This window comes from Ovis aries, chromosome 24 (assembly GCF_016772045.2).
Source record: "Ovis aries strain OAR_USU_Benz2616 breed Rambouillet chromosome 24, ARS-UI_Ramb_v3.0, whole genome shotgun sequence".
NCBI classification, from domain to species: Eukaryota; Metazoa; Chordata; class Mammalia; order Artiodactyla; family Bovidae; genus Ovis; species Ovis aries.
In genome coordinates this window covers 28887817-28914691 of record NC_056077.1, presented here as the reverse complement: position 1 = coordinate 28914691, position 26875 = coordinate 28887817, and the positions used below count along the sequence as shown (strand labels likewise).

The window sequence follows — 26875 nt, the reverse complement described above, 5'->3', positions numbered from 1 at the left end:
ACAATGACCTACTCCAAGGGCCATCAGCAAAGCAGAGCTAGCAGAAAGGCAGCCACATATTCACAAAAGAGCACAGCCCAGAAGAAAAACACACGACGTTGCAGATTTTTGTTTTTGCCTTCTTAATCTGCATCCGTCAGTACCACTCATTCCCCACTTTTCTCAAACTCACTGGTTCATTTCACAAAGTAATCATCTACCACATTTCTTGCCAGTTATGTTTAAAGCTCAGATTGTACTTTTTCCAAAGCCTCTCTGTCCTCCCTGCCAATGGGTCTCATAATTCACTCTCTTCAGTGAATTCCAAGAAAGAAAGAAACTGCCCCTTAATAATCCCGACTAAATTCTCCCATTATTAATTTCCTATAACTATTCCATTATTTTTATATTTACCTTGAGAATGTTATTTATGTGTTTTTTTGGTTTCAAAGTCTATGCCCTTTAAAAAACTGACACATAATTCACATGCCAGAAAATTCACCATCAACAGGGTTTATATGCTTTTTATATCTATCAGGGTTGGCCTTACAACTTTCCTTGACGGACAGGAACTCTATTTTTCTTTTTACCCAGTCATATCAGTAGACACTGAAAGCTACTTTTCAGTGGATATTGTTGACTTCAACTGACAGAACTTTTAAAGGAATGTAGGCCAAACGAATGCTTGTAACGATCTGGCTTAGTGACATATGGAAAAAACAGAAGGGGCTAAAGTCAAAGTTGTTAAAAGTGGGGAAGCTTTGATCAAAGCTAGGAAAGAATGATTAAAACACGGCAGACTCTCATTGCTTTAATCCCTCTCAAGTGCTGATATGATATCTGAAAGGAATCCTTCAAAGTTCAATAATGTGTCACTACTGAGCAAAGGACATCAATTACTGGAAACGCAAAACATCTGCAAACTATAATGGCAGCAACTTGTCTCACCACCCCTTTAGCTGGGGGCCTCTTTAATAAGATAAGCAACTCTAACTGAACTTTGTGTTTTACAAAACTAAAAAAGATCATCTTAATGGATACTGCAGGCTATCATCATCTAACAACTCCCAGGACTTTGTGTCATAAAGCTGCCTGATGCAAAATGGGAACCGGCCTGACCTTTTCACTACACCTCCATACCTGCTTTTAGATTATGAACAGTAAATTCCAAAGGGCTTAGTTGTTTTACAAGCCTCCATCATTTCAAAAAAAAAAAAAAAAAAAAGGCCTGGACATTGACACTAGCAATAAGGAATTTTGTCAATACTAGATGTCTGAAGTGCTATAATCAAGGAATTTTATAGATTTTTTTCCCAAGGAGCAGAGGAAGAATGGAGAAGAGGGAAAGTCCTAAGGAGCTGTACAGTGCATTTCTAAGTGGCTCAAAAGCAGTAAAAGGACCTTGGAGAAATGTTCTGAGTCTCTGCTATTGGCCTCTCTTCCCTGAAAAAACAGGCGATGACGCTCCAAGCTTAGTCATCTGTCTGCCTCCATTCTATACAGAGATAGGATGGTTTTAGTCACATCCTTAAAACTATCATAATAATTCCTGAGTCTCAGAATCTCTCAATGCTGTTGAGAATAATTAAAAACTATACAATGAAAAGGCTATAAAGCCTGAGCCCAATCCCCAGTGAAAACATCCTGTGAATCTTGATATGATTATTGTGATGACCTTTCATCCTGCTAATTTTAAACCTGAGTTATGAATGATCATGTATAGAAATACACAGTAACATAAAAATCCTCTCTTTCTTCCTTTCTTTAGAGATCAGGCCTCATTCTACCCAGAATAATCTCAATGATCATATCAAGGTCCTACCTAAAATGAACCTACTCATCTCTACAGAAAGGAAAAAAGGCAGAAAAATGCATGTATGTAAGAAATCAAGGAGATCAAACCAGTCAATCCTAAAGGAAATCAACCGTGAATATTCACTGGAAAGACTGATGCTGAAGCTCAAATAACTTTGGCCATCTAATGTGAAGAGCCGACTCATTGGAAACTTTCCTGATGCTAGGAAAGGTTGGTGGCAGGAGGAGAAGAGGGTGACACAGGATGAGATGATTGGATAGCATCACCATCTCAATGGATGTAAGTTTAAGCAAACTTTGGGAAATTGTGAAGGACAGGGAAGACTGGTGTGCTGCATGCAGTTCACGGGGTTGCAGGGAGTTGAAAATGACTTAGCAACTGAACAAGAAATCAAGGGAATTCAGTAGTAACTCTGATGCTCCTATTAATAAAAAAATAACCAAAGTGACCATAAGCAAGTGAGAAGTACACTAAGTTATGCACATATTGGAACATTCTAGTTAGCTTTAAGTACTGATTCATAATTTAATTGCCTTGTGTTCAGATACTGTGCTCTAAATGACTTCAATACTTTCTTGAAACCTGCTGTAATGCCCAGCACATGGTCATTTGTTAACTGTTCTGAGAGCAAGTTCTGTGCTCTTAAGAAGAATTTACATTCCAAAGTTTCAAGCTTCAAACTCTATTTCTGCCATATAGACTAAACTTGTTAATTTAGTTGTTCAAATCTTCACTACTTTTACTGATTTTGATTTACTTGTTTTATCCATTTGAGAGAAGCGTGTTAAAAACTTGCTATTTCTCCTTAAGAGTTCTGTCAATTTTGAGACTATATTACTGAGTGTTTACAAATTCTGACATATATACAAACATATTATTTTATGTTCCTAGCGGGTTTAATATTTTATTATTGGGAAATGCCCCATTTCATCTCAAGTAATGGTTCTTGCCTTAAAGTACACCTGACTGATATTACATAGCCTACCTTTCCAATGGTGTTTTTCATGTATTATATTATGCACTAACAATGTCACTACAAGGTGGTCATTACTACTGTGATCATTTTACAGATGAATAACTAGACGCTGAGAAGTTATCTTCCCCACGTCAGAAAGACGGTAAGAAAGCAAGTCAAGATTCAAATTCAGATCTCTTCTAGACAGAGCCCAACCAAGCTCCTCATCATTTCACTGTACTGCCTCTTTCTCTCCTTTTAGCTCATCCAGAAAAGCACAGTTCTGAAAAGCATTCCATCAATTCATAGACAAAAAAGAAGACTATACTTTAAACTTAATACAAACAAAACAGTGGCAGACTTTATTTTCTTGGGCTCCAAAATCACTGCTGACGGTGACTGCAGCCACAAAATTAAAAGATGCTCCTTGGAAGAAAAGCTATGAGGAACCTAGACGGTCTATTAAAAAGCAGAAACATCACTTTGCCAACAAGGGTCCATATAGTCAAAGCTATGGCTTTTCCAGTAGTCGTGTACGGATGTGAGAGTTGGACCATAAAGGAAGTTGAGCGCCGAAAAATTGATTCTTTTGAACTGTGGTGCTGGAGAAGACTCTTGAGAGTCTCCTGGACTGCAAGGAGATCAAACCAGTTACTCCTAAAGGAAATCAACTCTGAGTATTCATTGGAAGGACTGGTGCTGAAGCTGAAGCTCCAATACTTTGGCCACCTGATGGGAAGAGCCGACTCACTGGAGAAGACTCTGATGCTGGGAAAGATTGCGGGCAGGAGGAGAAGGGGGCAACAGGGGATGAGATTGTTGGATGGCATCACTGGCTCACTAGCCATGAGTTTGAGCAAACTCCGGAAGATCATGAAAGACAGGGAAGCCTGCGTGCTCAGTCCATGGGGTCGAAAGAGTCGGACGTGACTTAGTGACTGAACGACAGAAAAAACAAACAAAACAGGCTAGGAGGAAACAAAAAACTTCTGTGGAAAGGAGCACATAGTATTTATAACCAATCTTCATTTCATTGTAGCTGCTATCTATAGCCACTTTGAGCTGATAAACACAAGGAAACTTTATTTTATTAAAATTCATGCGTTTCTTCAAACATTTACTAAGTAATATGTGAAGAGATGTCCAATTTAGAGAGTTTCTCTAACACATAGTGACTATCTTATTAATAGCAAAAACACGAAGCAAACAAAATAACAGAAGCACAAGTGGAAGAAGTGAAAGAAAGAGAATGAAGCTCACACATAGTTTCGATGAAGATGCTCAAAAGTAAACACACACAGGGACAAATTCTGCGGTGGTGGAGGAGGTGTGGGAAGTTAAATGTTAATTGTGTCATAGTTAAAAATGGAACCAAGCTCTGTCTTCTTACAATAAGCCTGCTGGCAGGGAGTAAGCTTTGAATTAACTGTATGTATCAAAAAAGAAAAAGTATAAGATTTTAAATGTAAACTTAAAAACAATTGACAAGAAAATCGTGTAGAGGTGAACTGAAGATGAAGCTAAGAGCGAGTCAGTCTACAAAGGGCTATACACTTGACTCTACACCCTCTAATACACTCATAAAGAGGGAGACAGTTTTAGGATTCAAACACCCACAAAGGAAAGGACCCACTAGGTTCAGGGGACTTCCCTCGTGGTCCAGTGGCTAAAAATCTGCCTTGTGATGAAGGGGACACAGGTTTGATCCCTGGTCAGGGAACTAAGAACCCACATGCTGTGGGGCAATGAAGCCCCCACGAAGCAACTACTGAGCCCGTGTGCTCTGGAGCCTGCATGCCACAATTAGCTTGCACCCCGCAGCTAGAGTCTGTGCACCCGCATGCCGCAAGTGAGACCACATGCAGCCAAATAAATAAATAGAAGGAAAAAAACAACAACTGGGTCAGTGTTGTGGAACATCACCCTCAACACCTTCCTTATTCTACCACAGTCTGCTTTGAGCATGATGTCTCAAGGAGGTCTTTGACACCTTAGCCCAGAACAGTTTACAGGAAGGTTTACATGCAGTGGTCTAGTGGGACAGCATTATTCAAGTGCAATGGGCCTTCCTGACGGCAGGGCTGAATGTCAGCATAGATCATGCAATCTCCAGAATTAAGAGTCCTAAACTCACATGTCTGCAGGAGCCAAGGATATGATGCAAGTCAAACAAGCCACTTCTAAACGAAAAGGAGGTTCTCTGGACACCGAACCACAGACCGTGTGTGAAACACGCAAGAATACTCTTGCCTTACCCCAAGCAATAGGCTTCCATTTTTCTGGTATGCGGCGTTCTGTCTGCCTTCCGTTGTTTCATGCCTGTTAGAAATGCTGACAGAAATTTCTCTGCTGTAAGGGATTCAACAGTGCACTCCTCTGACAAGTAGCAGATGACACTCAGCCTCAGGGCCGAGGAGACAGCCAAGTGGTGGAGAGCATGGCAAACTGAAAAGTACAGGCTTCATGGAACAGACAATGAACTGTCTTGGTGTGATACTGTCAGATAGGAAGAAACAGACACTTGGTCTTTGTCCCTAATCTCCGGCACAGAGCTCCTAATTTTGGTATTTCTCGAGTGACAGAGGTGAGAGAAGTGTTTTCTGTTATCTCTAATGAGCCCTTCTCCACCAAACAAGAATTTATATTAATGAGGTGACTCTTGGTGGGCCCCTAGACAGCTTGAGGACAGGTGGCTGGTGCCAAAAGAACCAACCCAGTGATTAGAGGGTTGGCACTTTCAGCCCCACCCACAACCTCTACAAAAGGGAGAAGAGCTAGATAAGAGGCTGAGTTCATCACCAATGATCGATCATGATGATTTCAATCGATCCTGTTTCCCAGCTGGCGCTAGTGGTAAAGAACCTGCCTGCCAGTGCAGGAGACCCAAGAGACATGGCTTGAAATTCCGTGGATGGGCTGGGAGGCCCGCTCATCTTGGCTGCCTTTGCTAGTCTCAGTTGGCACATCTGCTGGACTGGCTGGTTTATGATGGCCTCAGCTGGGACAGCTGGGCCTCTGTGTGTGCAGTCTCTTATCCCCCAGCAAGTCTGAAGTTGATCACACGGTGGCAGGGTTTCAGAGAGCAGCAAGAAAGGGCAAGCCTTGATGCACAGACATTATTCAAGCCTCTGCTGTGTCACCTTCGCTCACTTCCCTTTGGCCAAAGCAAGTCACGTGGCCAAGCTTGGAGTCAGTGGGGGGGACACTCAGAGCTACAGCACAAAGGATCATGGATACAAGGAGAGGGAGAACTTATGGCCATCCTTTGCAGTCTACTGTAGCGCAAAACAGACTGTACTTTGTACCCTGTACAAGGAGGATGGCCTTGTACCTACTGGGACTCAGTGTTTTTCAGGAATAAAAAAAAAAAAAATCAGAGCTATATTGGAAGGCCGGAGGGTTCTTAAGACTGGAAATCTCAAACTGGCAATTGATAAGGAATAGGTTTTATTTGTCCTGAACCATGTTTAGAAACTTTTTTGGGGGGGGGCCAACATTTAAAATCCTGAGATTTTGCATAAAAGAGATTTCTTTTGGAAACCTTTGTAAAAAGAGACAATCTGGCAAAAATTGCCAAGCAACAAGTATGAAGTGCTGTTTTTACGACATTAAATCACTTCAGAACACAATTATCTGGTTTTTGATTCACAACACTTCTGACACCAGATGTGTGGTTCCTCTCCACACCAAGGAGTCCTGTAGTTCTCTGCAGACACCAGCTAGGTGTCCTGTGTTCAATTCTATTCTGACAGTAAATCCCTGGAGTCAGCACAGACCTCCCAGGTCAGGACTCAGTCCCAAGCCGCCCCTACTTCTGACACCAGGCACAGTCCCATCTGCCACCCGTGCTTCTGATCAACTGCCTGTGGATCTGGGCGCCCTGTGACTCCCTCCTCGGGTTTGATAATCTGCTAGAACAGCTCTCAGAGCTCAGGGAAAACAGTTTGCTTTCTATTACTAGTTTATGTTCAAGATTACAACTCAGAAAACTGCCAGATAAAAAGATGAGGGGGAAAGGGCACTGGGCCTCTCTACTCTTTCCAGAAGCATCAGCTTCCCACCACCTGAAGTGTTCATTGATCTGGAAACCAAATGAATGGTGGCGAGTTTGAGTGACTCACTCCCAAGGAAAATGATTACAGCAGAAGCTATCTGAGGCATGCTATGGTACCTCAGTTTCATGCCTTTCAAAAATACTATTATAAAAACACTTGCTTTTGTGGAACTAAGAGGACTTTTTCTCCAGAGAAGGGTTTTTTGTTGTTGTTTAATCATCAACAGCTCTATCATTAAGTGTCACATTCTTGTCACTTTTATTAGCTGCCATGTTGACAAATAAAAACATAAAGCTTTCTCACCTGCCTAAGGTGTTTTTTCCTATCTTCCATAAATCTTCAAGGACCACTCACTGTGAAAACTCCCTTCTGTGGGAGAACTGTCAGCAAGGAACCCTATGCTTTGGAGCTGGAAGGAGAACTGAGATCCTCTTAAAGAAAAGTTAAGTATCCTGAAAAGGCGCACTAGCTTGAATGTAATGCTTGCATGTGGGTCAAGGGAAGACCAGCTAACAAAGTCAAGAGTTTCTTTGAAAGATACCAGAGTACGGGTGATCCCTCTACTGTACAAAGCTCCACTAACCGAGCAATCAACCTGGCTGGAATTTTCCCAGTCATCAGCTGAGTCCTCTCTTATGCAGAGCTCACAGAGCCATCCAGTTTGCCAAGCTTATCTATCTATCATGCCTCAATGACACCTTTTTTTTCCTCTTCCTTTTTTATTTTTTAAATTATGGAAGTATGACAACACATATACAGCAGACTTGGAAAACACAGAACAAAGTTACATATAGTTCCACTATATATTACAATTATTTTTTTAAGTAGAAAAATTAAGATTTTTTAGTTAGAGTTTCAATATCAAACTCTCAAAAACTAACAGAATGAATAGACAGAAAAGTAAAAGGATACGGTAGATCCAAAAAGCACCATGGACCAACTCAACATAATTAAGATTTATACAATTTTCACACAAAAGTAGGATACAAATTCAAGTTCCCAGAGACTATAAACTGGGAGAAACTGGAATATATCCAAGGACATAAAACAAGGCACAACAATTTCATGGTCTAAAGGTACTGAAATCAGAGAGTCTGTTCTCTTACCACTGTGGAATTATGTTAGAAATCAATATCAAAAGATATCTGGAAACAATCCACATACTTTCAAGTGCAATGTCAATGACACCTTTTTGAAGACTCCTCATTCTGTCTTCCCTTCATCCTTACAACTCTTAAACCTTACCATCTCCTATCCAGTTTCCTGTTTCTTGGCCCGCCCATTTTATACAAACAAGCTGGCAGATTACTCTGCAGAAAGCAAGATTTTCCTAAAGAACAGCATTTGAAGTCGTCGCCCCAACCTATTCAACTTGGTTTTCAGCTGCCAGGCTCCTTCGCACCCTCTGTGGTCCAAATCAACTATATTTACATAGTGGTATCCCAAAGACCCCAATTCTGTATCTTTCTCAGGTAGTTCTTATTAAAATCCAACAATTTCCTATCTCCCCAAGTACCAATCCCAGCCATATTTTTTAAATTTATTATATTTTTTTTAAATTGGGCTACCCTGGTAGCTCGGTTGGTAAAGAATCCGCCTGCAATGCAGGAGACCCCAGTTCAATTCCTAGGTCGGGAAGATCTGCTGGAAAAGGGATAGGCTACCCACTCCAATATTCTTGGGCTTCCCTTGTGGCTCAGCTGGTAAAGAATCCGCCTGCAATACAGGAGACCTGGCTTCAATCCCTGGGTTGGGAAGATTCCCTGGAGAAGGGAAAGGCTATTAAAAACCTACAGTTTCCTATCTCCCCAAGTACCAACCCCAGCCATACTGTTATAATTCATTTTTTTTAATTGGAGGATAATTACTATCTCGCTTTATCTCACTGTTTGCTGAACCCAGTGCAGGCAAGGTATGAGCAGGGAAGCTGGAAGAAGATGCAAGGAGCCAGAGGAACTACAGACATGCTTTACTGGCTCATGGCTGATGCAGCAGCAACTCAACTCAGCGCAACTCTGCCTCTAAGAGCTTTTCAGGTGGTGCTTACACAGGACCACACCACCACGAACATGCCCAGTGCCACAAACGATCCCAGATAGTAGGACGTGAGTGGAGTGGGGCAAGAGAGCCTGACCACCGCCACCTGGCCAATTGCTCTCTCCCTGCAATTACTTCACAATATTGTGTTGGTTTCTGCCATACATCAGCATGAATCAGCCATAGGTATCCATATGTCCCCTCCCTCTAGAAACTCCCTCCCACCCCTCTAGGCTGACACGGCCATATTTTGAGACCCAAATTTAATAAGTCTTCTCAGAGAAGTTTTTACCCCACTTCTCCCATTTAAAAAAAAAAACAAAATTACTTCTCTGTTGAACTCCCCCAGCAACTTTTTTTTTTTTTTTTGCCTCTATTCTTTAAACAAATGTTATCTTTCCCAATAGAACTGATGTTTAGGAGCAGGTGCTCTGACCCCTCAAAGCCAACATTTATACATAGTTAGAAATGAGTAAATCCTTTCTGAATCAATACCTGTTAGTTTTACTTCTTAGTCAAACACAGATTCAAGAAGCATCATCTTGACAGGCGAGACCACTCACCTGATTTCCGCAGGGAACTGTGCATTTGTGACCAGGAAACTGGAGATTTTACACTCATGGAGGAGCTTCAAAAACTTGTTGATTTCTGGGTACATGATGGGTTCTCCCACGAGAGACAAGGCACAGTGCTTTACTGTCATCCCTTCTTCAAAGCGTTCCCCTTTGACACCTGGCACTCCTGGAAGACAGTGCAAAGGACCGAGTCCAATAAGGTACAAATAGGGGATGTCACTTTTATTTTCCGTAATTAAAACATTTTTAATTTTTCTTAGTGGTTCTTTGATTTTAGAGGGAAAATTCATTTCTGATACCAGCCAAATAATACAAAACAAGCGCCGGTGGGGGGGACCCTTAAAATTATTGAAAGTGAAAGCTAAGTCACTCAGTCGTGTCAGACTCTTTGTGACCCCCATGGACTGTAGCCTGCCAGACTCCTCCATCCATGGGATTTTTCAGGCAAGAATACTGGAGAGGGTTGCCATTTCCTTCTCTGGGGGATCTTCCCGACTCAGGGATCAAACCCAAGTCTTCCATATTGCAGGCAGACTCTTTACCGTCTGAACCACGAGGCAATCCTGAAAAGAATGATCTGCCCTCTGAGATTCGATCTCAGGACCTTCAGAGTATGAGACTGACGTGCTGCCTACTGCACTAAGAGGGCAGACATAAACTTTCCCTTCTCCAGGAGATCTTCACAAGCCAGGGATGAAACCCAGGTCTCCTGCATTGCAGACAGATTCTTTACCAGCTGAGCCACATTAAGTCAGAAAAGAAGAGAAAAACCTAGAATTATTAAACCAGCAATCTCATCCTTGGCTTTAATACTATTTAAATTACATCAATAAAGCAGGCAAAACTAATTTTATTATTAGCTAATTATTTGGAACACAGAATACATTACTTCCCATAATTTGCTTAGCTCTGCATTCCATCATGTTGGTCTAAGAAAATGAACTCAGTACAGCTACATAAGGCAAATGAAGTGAAAGTCGCTCAGTTGTGTCCAACTCATTGCGACCCCATGGGCTGTGTGTAGTCCATGGAATTCTCTAGGCCAGAATACTGGAGTGGGTAACCTTTCCTTTCTCCATGGGATCTTCCCAACCCAGGTCTCCCGCATTGCAGGCGGATTCTTTACCAGTCGAGCCACAAGGGAAGCCCAAGAATAGCCTCTCCTATACCAATCATTGCCTCCCTTCATCCTCCAAGTATTTTGAATTAAGAGCGTGGAAAACTAGGGCCGCCAAGATCCAGCACCAAAGATTCTATGTTACTGGAGTGGGTGCAAGCCAGGGTCATGGGAGCTTTAACAGTTTCCCAGGTGATTCTAATGTGCAGCCAAGGTAAAAAACCACTGCACAGAGGCTTCCCTGGTGGTCCAGCAGCTAAGACTCCATGCTCCTAATGCAGGAGGCCCAGGTTCCATCCCTGGTCGGGGAACTAGATCCCATAGACCACAAATCAGACCTGGTGCAGCCAAACAAATAACTACCTTTTCTTTTAAAATCTCTATCAGTTAAAAAAAAAAATTCTATCAGTTTAAAACAATTTTTTAAAAAAGAAAACCACTGCATAAACCAGCAGTCTCCAAACTCAGAAATACACTGGAATCATCTGGGACTATCTTCAACATTCCAAACTCCAGGCCACAGCCCAGGCCAATAAAATCACCATCTCGGGGAGGGGCCTGGGCATCAGGAGTTTTTTAAGCTCCCCAGGTGATCCCAATGTGCAGTCAAGCTTGGGGAACCACTGGCACACACCATGGATTTCCACTGTAGTTAGACGTTGAGAAATAACCTAAAGAATTTTTTAAAAATCTCAGCATCCAGGCAGTATCCCAAGCCAATTAAACCTTGATCTTTGGGGATGAGCTTGAGACATTAGTATTTATTAAATGCTCCCCATGTAACTTGAGTGGACCGCATAGGTCAAGCAGTACTGCTTTTGACTCAATGCAGAAAGCATTCATGGGGAAAAAAAATTATTTTTAATAAATAGAAAGCATTCATTAGCATCGTTCAATCTAACACGAGTTGGGAAGGCTTGGAAAGAGCATAAGAAGGCAAATAAAAATAATCCTTCTTTACTTGAGACATTTCTGTCCATTATCTCTAGGTTCTTTTTTATTATTATTTATTTATTTTTCATTGGAGGATAATTACAATACTGTGTTGGTTTCTGCCATACAGCAACATGAATCAGCCACAGGTATAAATATGCCTCCTCCCTCTTGAACTTCCCTCTCACCTCCCACTCCACCCCAGCCCTCTAGGTTGTCACAGAACACTGGATTTGAGTTCCCTGCATTACACAGCAAATTCCCACTGGATATCTGTTTTACATATGGTAATGTCTCCCTGGTGGTCTAGTGCTTAGGATTTGGTGCTCTCTCTAGGGTCTTTATTTTTTTTATATTTATTTATTTTTAACTGATTGACGATTGGTTTGCAATACTGGTTTGATTTCTGTCATACATCATGAATTAACCGTTCAATCACGTCTGACTCTCTGTGACCTCATGGCCTGCAGCACGCCAGGCTTCCCTGTCTTTCATCACCTCCCAGAACTTGCTCAGACTCATGTCTGCTCCGTCAGTGACGCCATCCAACCATCTCATCCTCTACTGTCCCCCTCTCCTCCTGCCTTCAATCTTTCCCAGGGTCACAGTCTTTTCTAATGAATCGGTTCTTTGCATCAAGTGGCCAAAGTATTGGAGCTTCAGCCTCAGCATCAGTCCTTCCAATGAATATTCAGAACTGATTTCCTTTAGGATTGACTGGTTTGATCTCCTTGCAGGCCAAGGGAGTTAACTATAGGTATACATATGTCCCCTCCCTCTGGAATCTCCCTCCCAGCTCCAGCCCATTCCCACACCTCTAGGTTATTACAGAGCCCCAGTTTGAGTTCCCTGAGTCATACAGCAAATTCCCATTGGCTATCTATTTACATATGTTAGCGTATATGCATCCATGCTACTTTCTCCAAGTACTTTTTGAAAAATACATTCTTTCTAAAAAGTACAATATTCCTCATCAAGATTAGAAGTGAGGAGGAGCATATTCATACACCTTCTCAGTCATTTCTTAGTCACCTCTGAAATGTAGTTTTCTTCACTATAAGCAGTATTTACCCCAAAGAATGTTTGTTAGAATTAAATGAGATAATGCCTGGAAAGGCTTTAGCAGACGGCCTAGCACACACACAAAAAAATTCATTAAGGACGTTGTTTTTATCATCACCTTTATCGTGGTTTCTTAAAATAATTAACTCCCAGTAACTATCGCCTTAAGGAACAACAACAAATCTGGAGAAAATAAAGTTAGCTTTCACTGCTTGCTTGTGCTTTAGTTTCCAGGAGGTGACTTTATTTTACACACACACTCACACACAATCTACTTGGAAATAAGCAAGTGCAAGTAAACACCCAAGCCATCAAAATCAACATAATACAGGCTAAAATCAGAACAATCTAAAAGTGGCAGGTTTTATCTTCTTTTATGACTAACTGCAATTCTAAGAATGTATTTCATGTCAGTATTGGAGATGGATAATTTTTTAAGTTACTGAAATCTAAAATCTTAAGTGAATCAAGGTTTTAAATAAAACTTGATACTTAACTCACTCTGTGTTGCCAAGACAACTCAGCATTAAGTATAAAATTTTCTTTTTGTAAAAAAAAAGAAAGAAACATCATTAATCTCCCCATGAGGAGAAGAGTTGAAGGGAAGATTTAACCTGAAGTGGCAAAATTAACCTAAAACTCAGAAAGAAGAATGAGTACTGGCAAGGCAGTCAGACGCACTGGAAATCAGATGCCCCGGGTTCAAACTCTGGCTCTAGCACTAGGGGGATCTGTGTCCTGAGTCAAGCCACTCATCCCCTCCACACCTATTCCCTGATGTATAACGTGGGGAATTCACACACACACACACACACACACAGAGTTGTGAGAATTCAATGAAATAAGCCACATGAAATAACTAGTTTGGTACCAAGCCCAGCACATAAGCATTCTTTTAAAATCTTAGCTGCAAATATTTCATTATGATAATTATTTCATGAACTGTACTATAAATTCAATTATTTTCTATTTTTAAAAAAACAGTAATTCCATTCAATTCAACATACAGTTGATCTTTGAACAACAAGGTTTGGAAGAATTCAGGCCCACGTGTATGTGGTTTTTTCTACACACACACATACACACATACATATATATATAGTTCTTTTATATACATATATATAATTTTTGGAAATTTCTATTTATATAAAAGTTTTTGAAGATTTGTGACAATTTGAAAAGTCTCACAGATGCACCCCATAACATGGTAATATCCAAAAAAATGGAAAACTTAGGTGTATCCTGAATGCATAAAATACATGTAGATACTACTCCATCATTTACTATCATAAAATATACATGCATTTTAAGTTAAAATGTATCAAAATGTACTCCCACAAACAGACCTCGTATAGCACCACCCCCAGTTGACAGAAATGTAAACAAAGGTAAAGATGAAGTATAGACTGTAACACTGTAAAATTTCCCTAGCGCCTCCTGTTGCTAGGGTGCTGAGCACAAGGGCTGCAGGTGTCTGTGTGAAACTCCACCGGAGGTTCATCATGTGAGCAGTTGTCTCTCTAGTCACTTTCACTGCAGTACAGGTTTGAAGTTCTCTCATGGTTTTCACCATGTTTAGTGCAACAACGTAAACCTTGAATAACAGCACGGACCCATATGACATGTGATGCTGGAAGAGCTCCCAAGAAGCAGAGAAGAGTGACAAAAGGGTAAATGGCTTGATACGCACCAAGAGTCAAGTCCGCAGCTGCGGCTGCCCACCACTTCAAGACAAATGAGTCCAGCGGAAGGGCCATTGTAAAAAAAGAAAAAGAAAAGGAAATTCATGAAGCTGTCGCTGCAGCTACAGCAGGTGTGAAAACCTTGAGCTTTTTGTAAAATGCCTTTTTATCTCATATTGAAAATGCAGCTTTTATGTGTGGGACAGGATTGTTATAAGAAAGACATACCTATAGACGAATATGATTCAAAAGGTGAAGTCATTATATGACAACTCAGAGCAAGAGGAAGGTGAAGGATCTAAAGCTGGAGAATGGAATGCCAGCAAAGGATGGTTTGATGATTTTAAAAAGAGGTCTGACTTTTAAAATGTCAAGATAACAGGAGGAGCAGCTTCTGCCAACCAAGAGGCAGCAAAGGAATTCCCAGCAAAGAAAATCACGGAGAAGAAAGGATACCTGCCTGAACAGGTTTTTAATATAGTCAAAAGTGCCCTATGCTGGGGTGCAAAGAAGGCTTCAAAGGACATTTTATTAGTAAGGAAGAGAAGCCAGCACCAGGATTTAAGACAGGAATGGGCAGGCTAATGCCATGGTGCTAGGCAAATGCAGTCAGGTTAATGATTACGACTGCTCTTCTCTATAAACTTGTTAACCCCTGAGCCTTGAACGGGTAAGATAAACACCAGCTGCCAGCCTTCTGGTTGTACAAAAAGAAGGTGTTCAATGGGAAGACTTTTTCTGGATGGTTCCAAGGATGCTTTGTTCCTGAAGTCAGGAAGTACCTTGCTGGTAAGGGGACAGTCTTTTAAAGTTCTTTTGATATTGGACAATGCCCCATATTGGACAATGGCCAATCCAGACCCCATGAGTTCAACACCACAGGCACCAAAATGGTTTACTTGCCCCCAAACACAACGTCTCTAATTCAGCCTCTAGACTGGAGGTAAAGACCTCGGGCTTCCATGTGATGCTAGCGGTAAAGAACTGCTGGCCGATGCAGGAAACATAAGAGATGAAGGTTCAATTCCTGGGTCAGGAAGATCCCCTGGAGGAGGGCATGGCACCCCACTCCAGTATTCTTGCCTGGAAAATCCCCAGGGACAGAGGCGCCTGGCTGGCTGCAGTCCATGGGGTCGTAAGAATCGGACATGACTGAGTGACTGAGCGTGCACGCATGCACTTTACATCACTGAAAGATGCTGAAGCAGAAACTTAAGATTCCAGAATTTTTATCCTAAGGTCATAGCAATAAGCTGAATAACCCAGAAAAATGACATAAGGTTCAACACAGAGTATTCCTATTTCTTTGGGGTTTTTTTTTTTGGGGGGGGGGCATTGGTTAATAATGAACTTTTATTCTTTTAATACTTTCTTATGCCTTTTTTTTAATTGAGGTATAACTGACAAATATGAGTATTCCTATTTCTAAAGACTGTACCAACTGGAAATAAAACATTCTTTCTTCTCAAATAATGATACAGTTCCTGGCCAAAGATCTTCCTAAGAACCCTTCTGGCTGAAAGTCACATACAATAGATCTTTGATCCAGCCACTTCTATTGGGATGTTTATTTCATAAACAAGCTTCAGAAAACAATTAGCAGATGGTACTCTCTTCCTGGCTTCCCCCACATTCCTTTTGGACGTGTACTTTGGCACACCTTGTTCCCGAGGCCCATCTATTAGAGACCCTTTATTTTTTGCATTAAACAATAGATAAAAACACCTAGCAACAAATGATGTCTTCTTCATCCTTGCACTTTCAGCACTGAGCACATCCCTCCCAAAGAGTGTTCACTCACTTGATCTCAGCTGAACTGATGGGAAACTGAGCTAAAGAAACCTGAACCTGAGACTTCCGCGGTGGTTGAGTGGCTAAGACTCCACCCTCCCAAGGCAGGGGGCCTGGGTTCACTCCCTGGTCAGGGAACTAGAACCCACACGCCGCAATGAAAATAGAAGATCCTGTGTGCCGCAACTAAGACCAAACATAGACAAATACATAAATTTAAGAAAAAAACCCCATTCTCTGAAGCCTGTGTCTCCCTGCCATGGTGTTATTTGGAGGGGGGAAGTGAGCATTTTGAAAAGATGCTGAGCTGCACTTTAATCCTGACCCACTTGTAATCAGTATAAAGTTAACTGTACATTGTACATATAAAGGGGAAAGCTAATAAAGGTCATAGGAAGACTGGTTTAATGATCAATGAAATAACTGAAAAGACAATGATTACCCTTGAGATTGAGAACAGAAGCACAAAAAGGAAATGCTGAAAAGATCAGAATGTCTTCAAAATGTACTGAAGGCTGGCCACTGAGCCAAAAGCTGGAAGTAAGAGTTCGTAAGTGTTAGTCGCTCAGTCGTGCCCAACTCTTTGTGACCCCATGGACTGCAGCCCACCAGGCTGCCTGTGTCCAGGCAAGGATACTGGAGTGGGTTTCCATTTCCTTCTCCAGGGGATCTTCCCGACCCAGGGATCAAACCCAGGTCTCCTGCATTGCAGGTAGATTCTTTACTGACTGAGCTACAAGGGAAGCCCCAAAAGCTGGAAACTCAGAGGCAAAAACAATACCCACAACAAGCCTCCTCCCATACAGAAATCAGGTCATCGAACAACTGGGCCAGACCGAGGGGAGAGAGTCGGTGATCAGCGTGGGGTGGGAAAGCACCCAAAGAAACAAAGGACTCCACAGCAGAGTGAGGGGAAACATCAACGAGCTAAAAGAGTGAGGTCTACGGAGAGGCGAGAGTGGAAAAATATAACTAAGAAAGAAACGGCTGCAAACCTTTGAAAATTGCCTGTAACTTCCAACTTATGAGACCTGTTTCCTAAATTTCTGTTGAAATCTGAAATTCATATTCCTCCAGATATAATGCTATTAAAACGGAGATGAAGTTACCATTCAAAACCCCACACCCCGCCAACATCAAATTAATCTGTAATATACCTAAACAATGAACTTCCCAGGTGGCACTAGTTGTAAAGAACCCACCTGCCAACACCGGAGATGTGAGACACTCAGGTTCGATCTCTGGGTCAGGAAGATCCCCAAAGAGGAAATGGCAACCCACAGCGGTACTCTTGCCTGGAGAATCCCATGGCTACAATCCATTAAATCACAAAAAGTCAGACACGACTGAAGCAACTTAGCACAGCACATACCTAAACTATAGCACTACCAAGTCCATTTCAATATCACCTAATCAAATTCAATTTTTTTTTCCTATAGGAAAATGTATCCCAAGTTCCAACTGAGGAAACCAAAAACACACTTTTACTTTTGGCTTTTTGGCTTTTTTTTTTTTTTTTTTTGTAAGCCACAAGGGGACACAGGGTAATAACAACAGGGCTTTAACAGGGAAAGTCTAAAATGGATGTGGAAGAAGAGAAAGCAGAACTAGTTTCCTGTAGGGCATCTGTGAGTAATTCTACATTTGAGATTAAGCCACTTCTCCATGCCAGTCTCTACTAAGGAGTTCTGATTTAAGGAAGACAGAGAATAGACTTTCCACCAGGGGCTAAAATGAAATCTAAGTGACACTCCTGCATCTTTGGCACCCAGAACTGGAATGCGTGTCAGAGCATCACCCAGGGGATGGTACTCAGTTCAGAAGAGGCAGAGTGACTTCATTAGCCTTGCCATCCTCACTCTGAAACTGACTATACAGAAAGGACAGTCATCTGCTTAATATTTACACCCTTAGAAATCGCTTCAAGAAAATTAGAGATACCAAGGGAACATTTCATGCAATGATGGGCACAATAAAGGACAGAAATGGTACGGACCTAACAGAAGCAGAAGATATTAAGAAGAGGTGGCAAGAATACACAGAAGAACTGAACAAAAAGATCTTCATGACCAAGATAACCTCGGTGTGATCACTCACCTAGAGCCAGACATCCTGGAACACAAAGTCAAGTGGGCCATAGGAAGCACCACTATGAACAAAGCTAGTGGAGGTGATGGAATTCCAGTTGAGCCATTTCAAATCCTAAAAGATGATGCTGTGAAAGTGCTGCACTCAATAAGCCAGCAAATTTGGAAAACTCAGCAGTGACCACAGGACTGGAAAAGGTCCGTTTTCATTCCAATCCCAAAGAAAGGAAATGCCAAAGAATGCTCAAACTACCACACAATTGCACTCATCTCACACACTAGCAAAGCAATGCTCAAAATTTCCTAAGCCAGGCTTCAACAGTACATGAATCGTGAACTTCCAGATGTTCAAGCTGGATTTAGAAAAGGCAGAAGAACCAGAGATCAAATTGCCAACATCATTGAATGTTGCTTTTGCTTTATTGACCATGCCAAAGCCTTTCACTGTATAGATCACAACAAACTGTGGAAAATTCTGAAAGAGAAGGGAATACCAGACTACCTTAAGTGCTTCCTGAGAAATCTGTATGCAGGTCAAGAAGCAACAGTTAGAACTGGACATGGAACAACACACTGGTTCCAAATCAGGAAGGAGTACATCAAGGTTATATATTGTCACCCTGCTTATTTAATTTATATGTACATCATGAGAAATGCTGGGCTGGATGAAGCATAAGCTGGAATCAAGATTTCCAGGAGAAATATCAGTAACCTCAGAAATGCAGATGACACCACCCTTATGGCAGAAAGTGAAAAAGAAATAAAGAGCCTCTTGATAAAAGTGAAATAGAGTGAAAAAGTTGACTTAAAACTCAACATTGAAAAACTAAGATCATAGCATCTGGTCCCATCACTTCATGGCAAACAGATGGGGAAATAATGGGAACAGTGGCAGACTTTACTTTGGGGGGCACCAAAATCACTGCAGATGGTGATTGCAGCCATGAAACTAAAAGACGCTTTCTCCTTGAAAGGAAAGTTATGACCAACCTAGATAGCATATTCAAAAGCAGAGACATTACTTTCCAAACAAAGGTCCGTCTAGTCAAGGCTATGGTTTTCCTGTGGTCATGTATGGATGTGAGAGTTAGTCTGTGAGGAAAGCTGAGCGCCGAAGAATTGATGCTTTTGAACTATGGTGTTGGAGAAGACTCTTGAGGGTCCCTTGCACTGCAAGGAGATCCAACCAGTCCATTCTGATGGAGATCAGCCCTGGGATTTCTTTGGAGGGAATGATGCTGAAGCTGAAACTCCAGTACTTTGGCCACCTCATGTGAAGAGTTGACTCTGCAAAAGACTCTGATGCTGGGAGGGATTGGAGGCAGGAGGAGAAGGGGACGACTGAGGATGAGATGGCTGGATGGCATCACTGACTCGATTGATGTGAGCTTGAGTGAACTCCGAGAGTTGGTGATGGACAGGGAGGCCTGGCGTGCTGCGACTCGTGGGGTTGCAAAGAGTTGGACATGACTGAGTGACTTAACTGAACTGAACTGAAGGGAGTTCTCATTCTTCGTGAAAATATAATGAATCAGAGCTCCTTTAAGCCCATGTGCAGACCTATCTACTGCCCACCACACCTTCAAAAATACACTTGTTTTCTACTACTGTAAAGAAAAACTGATTTCTGTATTCTGAAGAGTGTCAGTATACAAGTATCAACCAGTTCCAATTTGAAAACCTTTCGAGAAAATTTATTGTTGATTAAATAAAGAGATGTTTTGCTGACATGGTAACATTTTGTCAAGGCAATTAATTAAGGTATGCAAAAAGCATCCTTTGTGAGAATTACAAGGGCAAGGAAGATACTCTATAAAAGCTGTTTTTAAGGGTGAATGAATGGCAGCTGCTGTATTTCGGGGGTCACTCCCACTCTCGTAGCATTCTCACCCCTACTCAGGATTCACTTATTCACAGACATGCTCTGTTCTTTCTCCCTGCAATCCTGTATCTGTCCTTCCTCTGCAAGACAATACATATACTTTAAAACACTTTGTCTCTTATGCCACAGGTACCTGAAGACAAACCGTCTGAGATGCCTACTGATTAAAGCAAGCACAAGGTTACTAACCAGGGACACCTTTCTGCACAGGACAAACCCTCCAACAAGCTAGGCAGATAACAAAGACTACGTGCTCACCGAGCTCACCTAACATATGTTATTAACGTGAAGAAAGGCAGCCTCATGATTTATTCATCTCTTATTTCCATTTAAAGTGCATTTACAAAAATGCTCCTGTCAGAAAAATCACTATCAAAACTCAGGTTGTCACTCTGTATCAAGGACATCTCGAGATGGAAAAATGCATGTCTACTCCTTGGGGCTGCTTCCACCCATACAAACTGCCTGGCACACAGTTTATTCAGGGAGCTTCCTAGATGTCCAGGAAACACACATCCTCGGCCATCACCCCATTATTTAAGGATTCAACTGCTTCTTTAAGCATGAAATAAAAACATACTGATTACACTAGAAAGGTAAAATTACTGGTGTTTGCCTGCTTCTGATATGACTATCTAGGATGGCTAATTTTACATGTCAACTTGACTGGGCCATGGTGCCCAGTTTGGTCAAATGTTATTCTGGATGTTGGATGGTGAAGATGTCTTCTGGATGAAACTAACATTTAGGTCAGTGGACTTTGGGTAAAGCAGACTGCCCTTTATAATGTGGATGAGCCTCATCAAATCAACTGAAAGCCTTAAAGAATAAAGGCTGACAGCCCTCAAGCAAGAAGGAATTCTGCAAGCAGACAGCCTCTGGATTTGAACTGCAATTCTTCCTTAAATCTCTAGCCTGCTGGTCTGCTCCATCAGATTATTTTTATCTTTTTGATTGACCAAGCCTGCACAATTCCATGATCCAATTCTTTAAGCCAATCTCACTCTATCAATCTCTCTCTCTCTCCCTCTAAACACACCCACACAGCATCCTGATGACTCTTTCTCTGGAGAACTCTGACTAGTAACTAAATATCCAAAAGAAAGTAAGACTTCACCTTGAAATTTACTTAAAAGGCATATGGTTTATTTGAGGGTCAACGATCGATAATATTAACTAAATCAACAAAGAGTCTAAGAAAAGCTGGTAAATTCCTGATGTGGAGACTTACTATAGTGTTTTTCACTACACAGTTTCATTTAATTTTCCAAAAGGCTGGTAAGAGACACTGCTTTTTCCAAATAAGAGAAAATGACTTGTTTCCAAAAAAAAAAAAAAATTCTTGAGACTAAAAACCAAGATGAAATGTTAAAATATTTATTAGCATCTCTGATGTACACGTTGGCACATACATATATGCACACATATATGTATAGGGCAATTTTCCTTAGAAAACTCATAAAGACAATATAAATTTATAAATTACTTTAATAAAAATACCTTTATAAATTATTATTGCTCTTGAATTATTATTTCCATTACTTTCCCAATTTCTCCCAGGAAGTAGAATAGCGGTAAGAAATACCATGGTAAAAAACAAGAAATAGATTTGGTTTTTGCTCTGGTTCCTGGCACAAAGCTCCTATAAGCCCTGGGATTTCCTGAGTGGTGGGAGTACCTTTTGTCATTCATAAAGATCCCTTTGGGGACTTCCCTAGAGGTCCAGTGGTTAAGACTCCATGCTTCAACTGCAAGGGACACAATGCCTGGTCAGGGAACTAAGATCCCATATGCCAGGCAGCGCAGCCAAAAAATAAATAAGGAGCCCCTTTTAAGCACACCTAAGTACATTTATGCAAATGGGGTGACATAGGGTAGGACTCCTAAATAGCCTCAGGGTGGGGCTGGTCACCATAAAGACCAAGTGTTCAAAGGATTAGAATTTTCAATCATACCCATGGACCGGTGAGAAAGGGAAAGGGAACTGACAAATTAAGCTCTATAAAGACCTTTGAACAAGATTTGATGAGCTTCTGGGTTGGTGGATGTATCCATGCACTAGGAGGGTGGTGCACCCCAGTTCCATAGGGACAGAAGCTCCTGGCCTCAGGACCCTTCCAGACCGACCCTATACTTCTCCATCTGCCTGTTCACCTGTGGTCTCTATAATATCCTTTAGCAACTGGTAAACATAAGTAGATGCTTTTCTGTTCTGCGAGCCACTCTAACAAAGAATCTGAGGAGGTCGTGGGAACTTCCAATTTACAGTCAATCAGAAACACAGGTAACATCCCAGGCTTTCCACTGGCATCTGAAGTGGGGCACAATCTTACAGGACTGAACCCCTAACCTGTGGGTCTGATGTTATCTCCAGACAGTGCCAGGACTGAATTACATTTGTCGAACACCCAGGCAGTGTCTACTGAGACCTGGAGAACTGCTTGGTGAAGGAAAAACATCAGAAACAGTGTGATCTCAAGAAGCAGTGACCTGGCAGAACGATCTTCTCTGCATGAAAGGACTATCTGATCTTCAAAATGCTAATTACTGGGGTTTATAAAGACTCCCATTTACAATGCAAGAGTGCTGATGCCAAACCCACCTTGGCTGGAATTCACTTTTTTTGTTGTGTATGAAAGGAAAGGAGAATAAAGGAGACAGGACTGACAAGTGGTGGGTGGAGACAGAGGCATTTAACAGGGAACCTAACACATCTCAGTCGATCACCTGCAGTTGTCTTTTAAAAGCCATTATTTTTTAGGGTTGGCCAAAAAGTTTCTTCAGGTTTTTCCTTAAGCTGCTACGGGAAAGCCCAGAGAACTTTTTGGTCAACCCAATACCCGTCCTCCATATCTATCTACAGTGGTGGGTCTCACAGTATAGTTCCCAGTTCAACATCAAGGTTACCAGAAAATGTGTAAGTGATGTACATTCTAGCTCCCTCCCTCAGACTTTCTGAATCAATCCCTGGGGAAGGAGATCGGGAATCACTATTTAATGACCAATTCTGATGCACACTAAAGCTTAAGAACCAGCCATCTCCAATAGAGTCAAATACCTTGCACTGTGACACACAGCTAGATCAGGAAATTCTAGAAACTGAGTAGCAGAATTCTATACATCACTGTGTATCATGTGGAGGAAATCTGATTAAAATTAACCCTCCTTTTTTGTACAGCATTTATTCAAAAATGCCTTCCTAATACTATCTAACTGGTATTACTTATTAGTTGAAAGATCTAAAATTATCAGTCGAATCACAAGGTTGCTTTGTATCCAACACAGAACAATAGCAAAAGTTTTTAGGAGGAATGATGATACATTCCCAGCCAAAATTTATAAGCTGAGCACACTGTATTAAAAATAGCTAAGCTTTGAATTAATTTTTTAGTTCTCCCATCATATGATATATATAAAGTTATCAGTGAAAACTACGAAGGCCAAAGTATATATAGTATTTCTACAAAGTTTTCGATTTCCTACACGAGAATTTGCCAGCAGGGACAACATTCTGCCAAAGGAGGCAATTCCTCTGCCAATTTAATTCAGGCTATTAGCATTCCTTTGTAGAGGGAAGATAAATACCTTTAAACTGCTTGATCATGTTCTGATGGTTTTCAATGGCTTCCTTCAAGATCATTTCAGGCTGGTCCATCTTCCACCGCCATTCAGTACCCACTGGATTGGTGTGGTGCCTAGGAAAAAAAGAGGCAAAAGTTCTTCAGAACTCTGTTAAATCTCAGCTAGTCACCCGCTACGAGAGAGTCCATATAATTATAAAATCCAAGTTGGTTTTCCCCTAAAGGTTCAGCTATCTATAGCTATATTTTACAACTTACTTTGAGTCATGACATCTAGGATAGACAGATAGATGGACAAGGGAAATGCTTGGCCAAGACTGAGGCTTAATCAGAACAATACAAAACATGTACCCCTCTCTCTCAGCCACACACCACCAGGCTAATAAGCATCCAGCAATGACCACCAGTACAATATTGTTTCAAGACTCTCTCTGAGAGGCAATGCGAAGACCTAAAGCTTAGGATGGATCAGACATGGAGGGAAAAACCTGCAGCAAACCTCAGGCAACACTCAAGGTATCTCTAAAGGACAACAGAAAGGAAAGGGGTGCCAATTTCCACACACAAAAAAAAACATTCATCTCAGTCTCTAACAATGTTGGACTTCCAAAAAAAAATAAAAGGCATGCAAAAAAAGCAAGAAAACAATACATTTCCAACAGACAAAGCAATCAACAGAATCAAACTCTTCTGACATAAGGCGTGAAGGTATCTGACAGGTTATATTTTTAGAACTATGATTACTGTATGTTATAAGTCCTAAAAGAAAGAGGTTAACAACATGCAAGACCAAATTGGCAAATTCAGCACAGAGATGAAAATTATAATCAAATAGAAATACTAAACATGAAAAAAATGGGACTTCCACCGGCTCAACAGTAAACTACAAAAGCTAAGGAAAGAGTTAAAAAAAAAAAAAAAAAAAACTTGGAGAGGACAAATAAGCCAACTAAAACACACATAAAATTTTACGTGGGGGAAAAAAAAGACACAGCATCCAAGAGCTGTGGGACAATTATCAAAAGGTCCAAAATATACATAATTGGAATCCCAGAGCCAAAGTATAATAATTAAAATCCCAGAAGGGAAACACAAAATAAAGTAGAAAAAGATGTAGAAAAATTACAGCCAACAATTTCCCGAAGTTAATGAGAAACAATTAACCACAGATCCAAGAAGCTTGCAGAACAACCAGAATATTTGAAGACAGTGTAAAAACACAGTATCTAAGCTAATGAAAACAAAAGAAAATCAGAAAATCTTCAAGTAAGAGAAAAAGGGCGCATTACTTAAGGACACAGATTTGTATTACTTCTGACAACTCATCAGAAAACAAGTAAGCCAGATGAAACTATAATGACCCCTGAAAGAATGCTTAAAGGAAATAAACTTGTCAACGCAGAATTCTATACCCAGTGCAAATATCTTTCCAAAAATGGAGTAAGAAAGACTTTTGCAGACAAAAATCTGAGAGTTTTCCTTGTTGGCAAATCTGTAGTACAGAATATATTAAAGGGAATCATTCAGGCAAAAGAAATAGATACCAGATAGTAACTTAGATTACTCAAAGAAATGATGAGTGCTGAAAAAAGAAAAATTTTTGGAAAAATAAAGTTTATTTTCCTTTTAATTACTCTAAAGACAACTGACAGTACAACTGAAAGAGAGTACTGATACACTGTGTTTACAGCTTACATAAAAGTAAAATTTATGCCAACAGCAGCCAAAAAATATAATAGAAATAGCAAATATCCCGCTGTGAAGCTCTTACGCTACACATCCCTAGACCACTGCACACAGGACTTTTCAACCTCAGTACCACTGACATTTTGAACTCAATAACTCTTTGCTGTGAAGGGCTGTCCTATGTGTTATAGGGTGTGTAAGAGCATCCCTGGCCCTTACCCACTAGACGCCAATAGCACCTCCCTCCGTTAGAAAAATCGAAAATGTCTCCAGACATAGTCAAATGCCCTAAGTTTCCCCTCGGGATGAAAAATAGAAATTTTGCCCCAGTTGAGAACCAATGATTTAACAGAATGTCTGAAAAGACATTTTTCAGTTTTTGTTTTTGTTTTTTTACTATATCCCTAGGTAACTAGAAAAGGGAAACCATGTAAAAGAACTTATGATGGGATGATGATACTAGATTCTTTTTTTTAGGCCTTTTTAAAAATATTATCTGTAAATCAAAGTAGGTATAAGATAAAACAATTATGGCTGAGATTTGCATCGAAATAGAACTAGGGTAGGTAAATGGAGCATGACTGGAAATGTGTTAACAAATATACACAGAGATTCATTATACTATTCACTCTATTTTTGTTCAAAACATATCCATAAGAAAATTTAGAAGTACTCCCTAATATGATATGCTGAGAGGTTACATCACTTCCGTGGGGTTTTGTCCCAAAATCCAAATATACCTAACTAATACTCTTCAAAAGTGTAAAGGTCATGATAGACAAGGAAAGACTAAAGAATTAGAGATAACTAAAAGAGAAGACTCTACACATGGACATCACCAGATGGTCAACACCGAAATCAGACTGATTATATTCTTTGCAGCCAAAGATGGAGAAGCTCTATACAGTCAACAAAAACAAGACCAGGAGCTGACTGTGGCTCAGATCATGAACTCCTTATTACCAAATTCAGATACAAATTGAAGAAAGTAGGGAAAACCGCTAGACCATTCAGGTATGACCTAAATCAAATCCCTTATGATTATACAATGGAAGTGAGCAATAGATTTAAGGGCCTAGATCTGATAGATAAGAGTGCCTGATGAACCATGGAATGAGGTTCGTGACATTGTACAGGAGACAGGGATCAAGACCATCCCCATGGAAAAGCAATGCAAAAAAGCAAAATGGCTGTCTGGGGAGGCCTTACAAATAGCTGTGACAAGAAGAGAAGCAAAAAGCCAAGGAGAAAAGGAAAGATATAAGCATCTGAATGCAGAGTTCCAAAGAATAGCAAGAAGAGATAAGAAACCCTTCCTCAGCCATCAATGCCAAGAACTAGAGGAAAAGAACAGAATGGGAAAGACTAGAGATCTCTTCAAGAAAATTAGAAATACCAAGGGAACATTTCATGCGAAGATAGGCTCAATAAAGGACAGAAATGGTATGGACCTAACAGAAGCAGAAGATATCAAGAAGAGGTGGCAAGAATACACAGAAGAACTGTACAAAAAAGATCTCCACAACCCGGATAATCACGATGGCGTGATCACTCATCTAGAGCCAGACATCCTGGAATGTGAAGTCAAGTGGGCCTTAGAAAGCATCACTACGAACAAAGCAAGTGGAGGTGATGGA

At 40.9% G+C, this 26875-nt stretch overlaps 1 protein-coding gene across 5 annotated transcripts in view; it reads right to left on the bottom strand.

The window, feature by feature from the left end:
• The window catches only part of LOC101111335 (S-adenosyl-L-methionine-dependent tRNA 4-demethylwyosine synthase TYW1), a 142780-nt gene that overhangs the window by 73531 nt on the left and 42374 nt on the right, over nucleotides 1-26875 (bottom strand). For 4 of the 5 annotated variants that reach the window (XR_009598381.1, XM_004020949.6, XM_060405875.1 and 1 more), the window contains exons 11-12: nucleotides 23557-23666; nucleotides 9406-9583 (exon numbers count right to left, since the gene is read on the bottom strand). Coding sequence is in view for 4 of the 5 variants with exons in the window: in XM_004020949.6 (XP_004020998.2) it covers nucleotides 9406-9583; nucleotides 23557-23666 (288 nt within the window). In the remaining variant the exon portion in view is untranslated. Of the gene's footprint in view, nucleotides 1-9405; nucleotides 9584-17204; nucleotides 17314-23556; nucleotides 23667-26875 lie in introns of those variants that run through there. The other variant, XM_060405877.1, reaches the window with a different exon arrangement.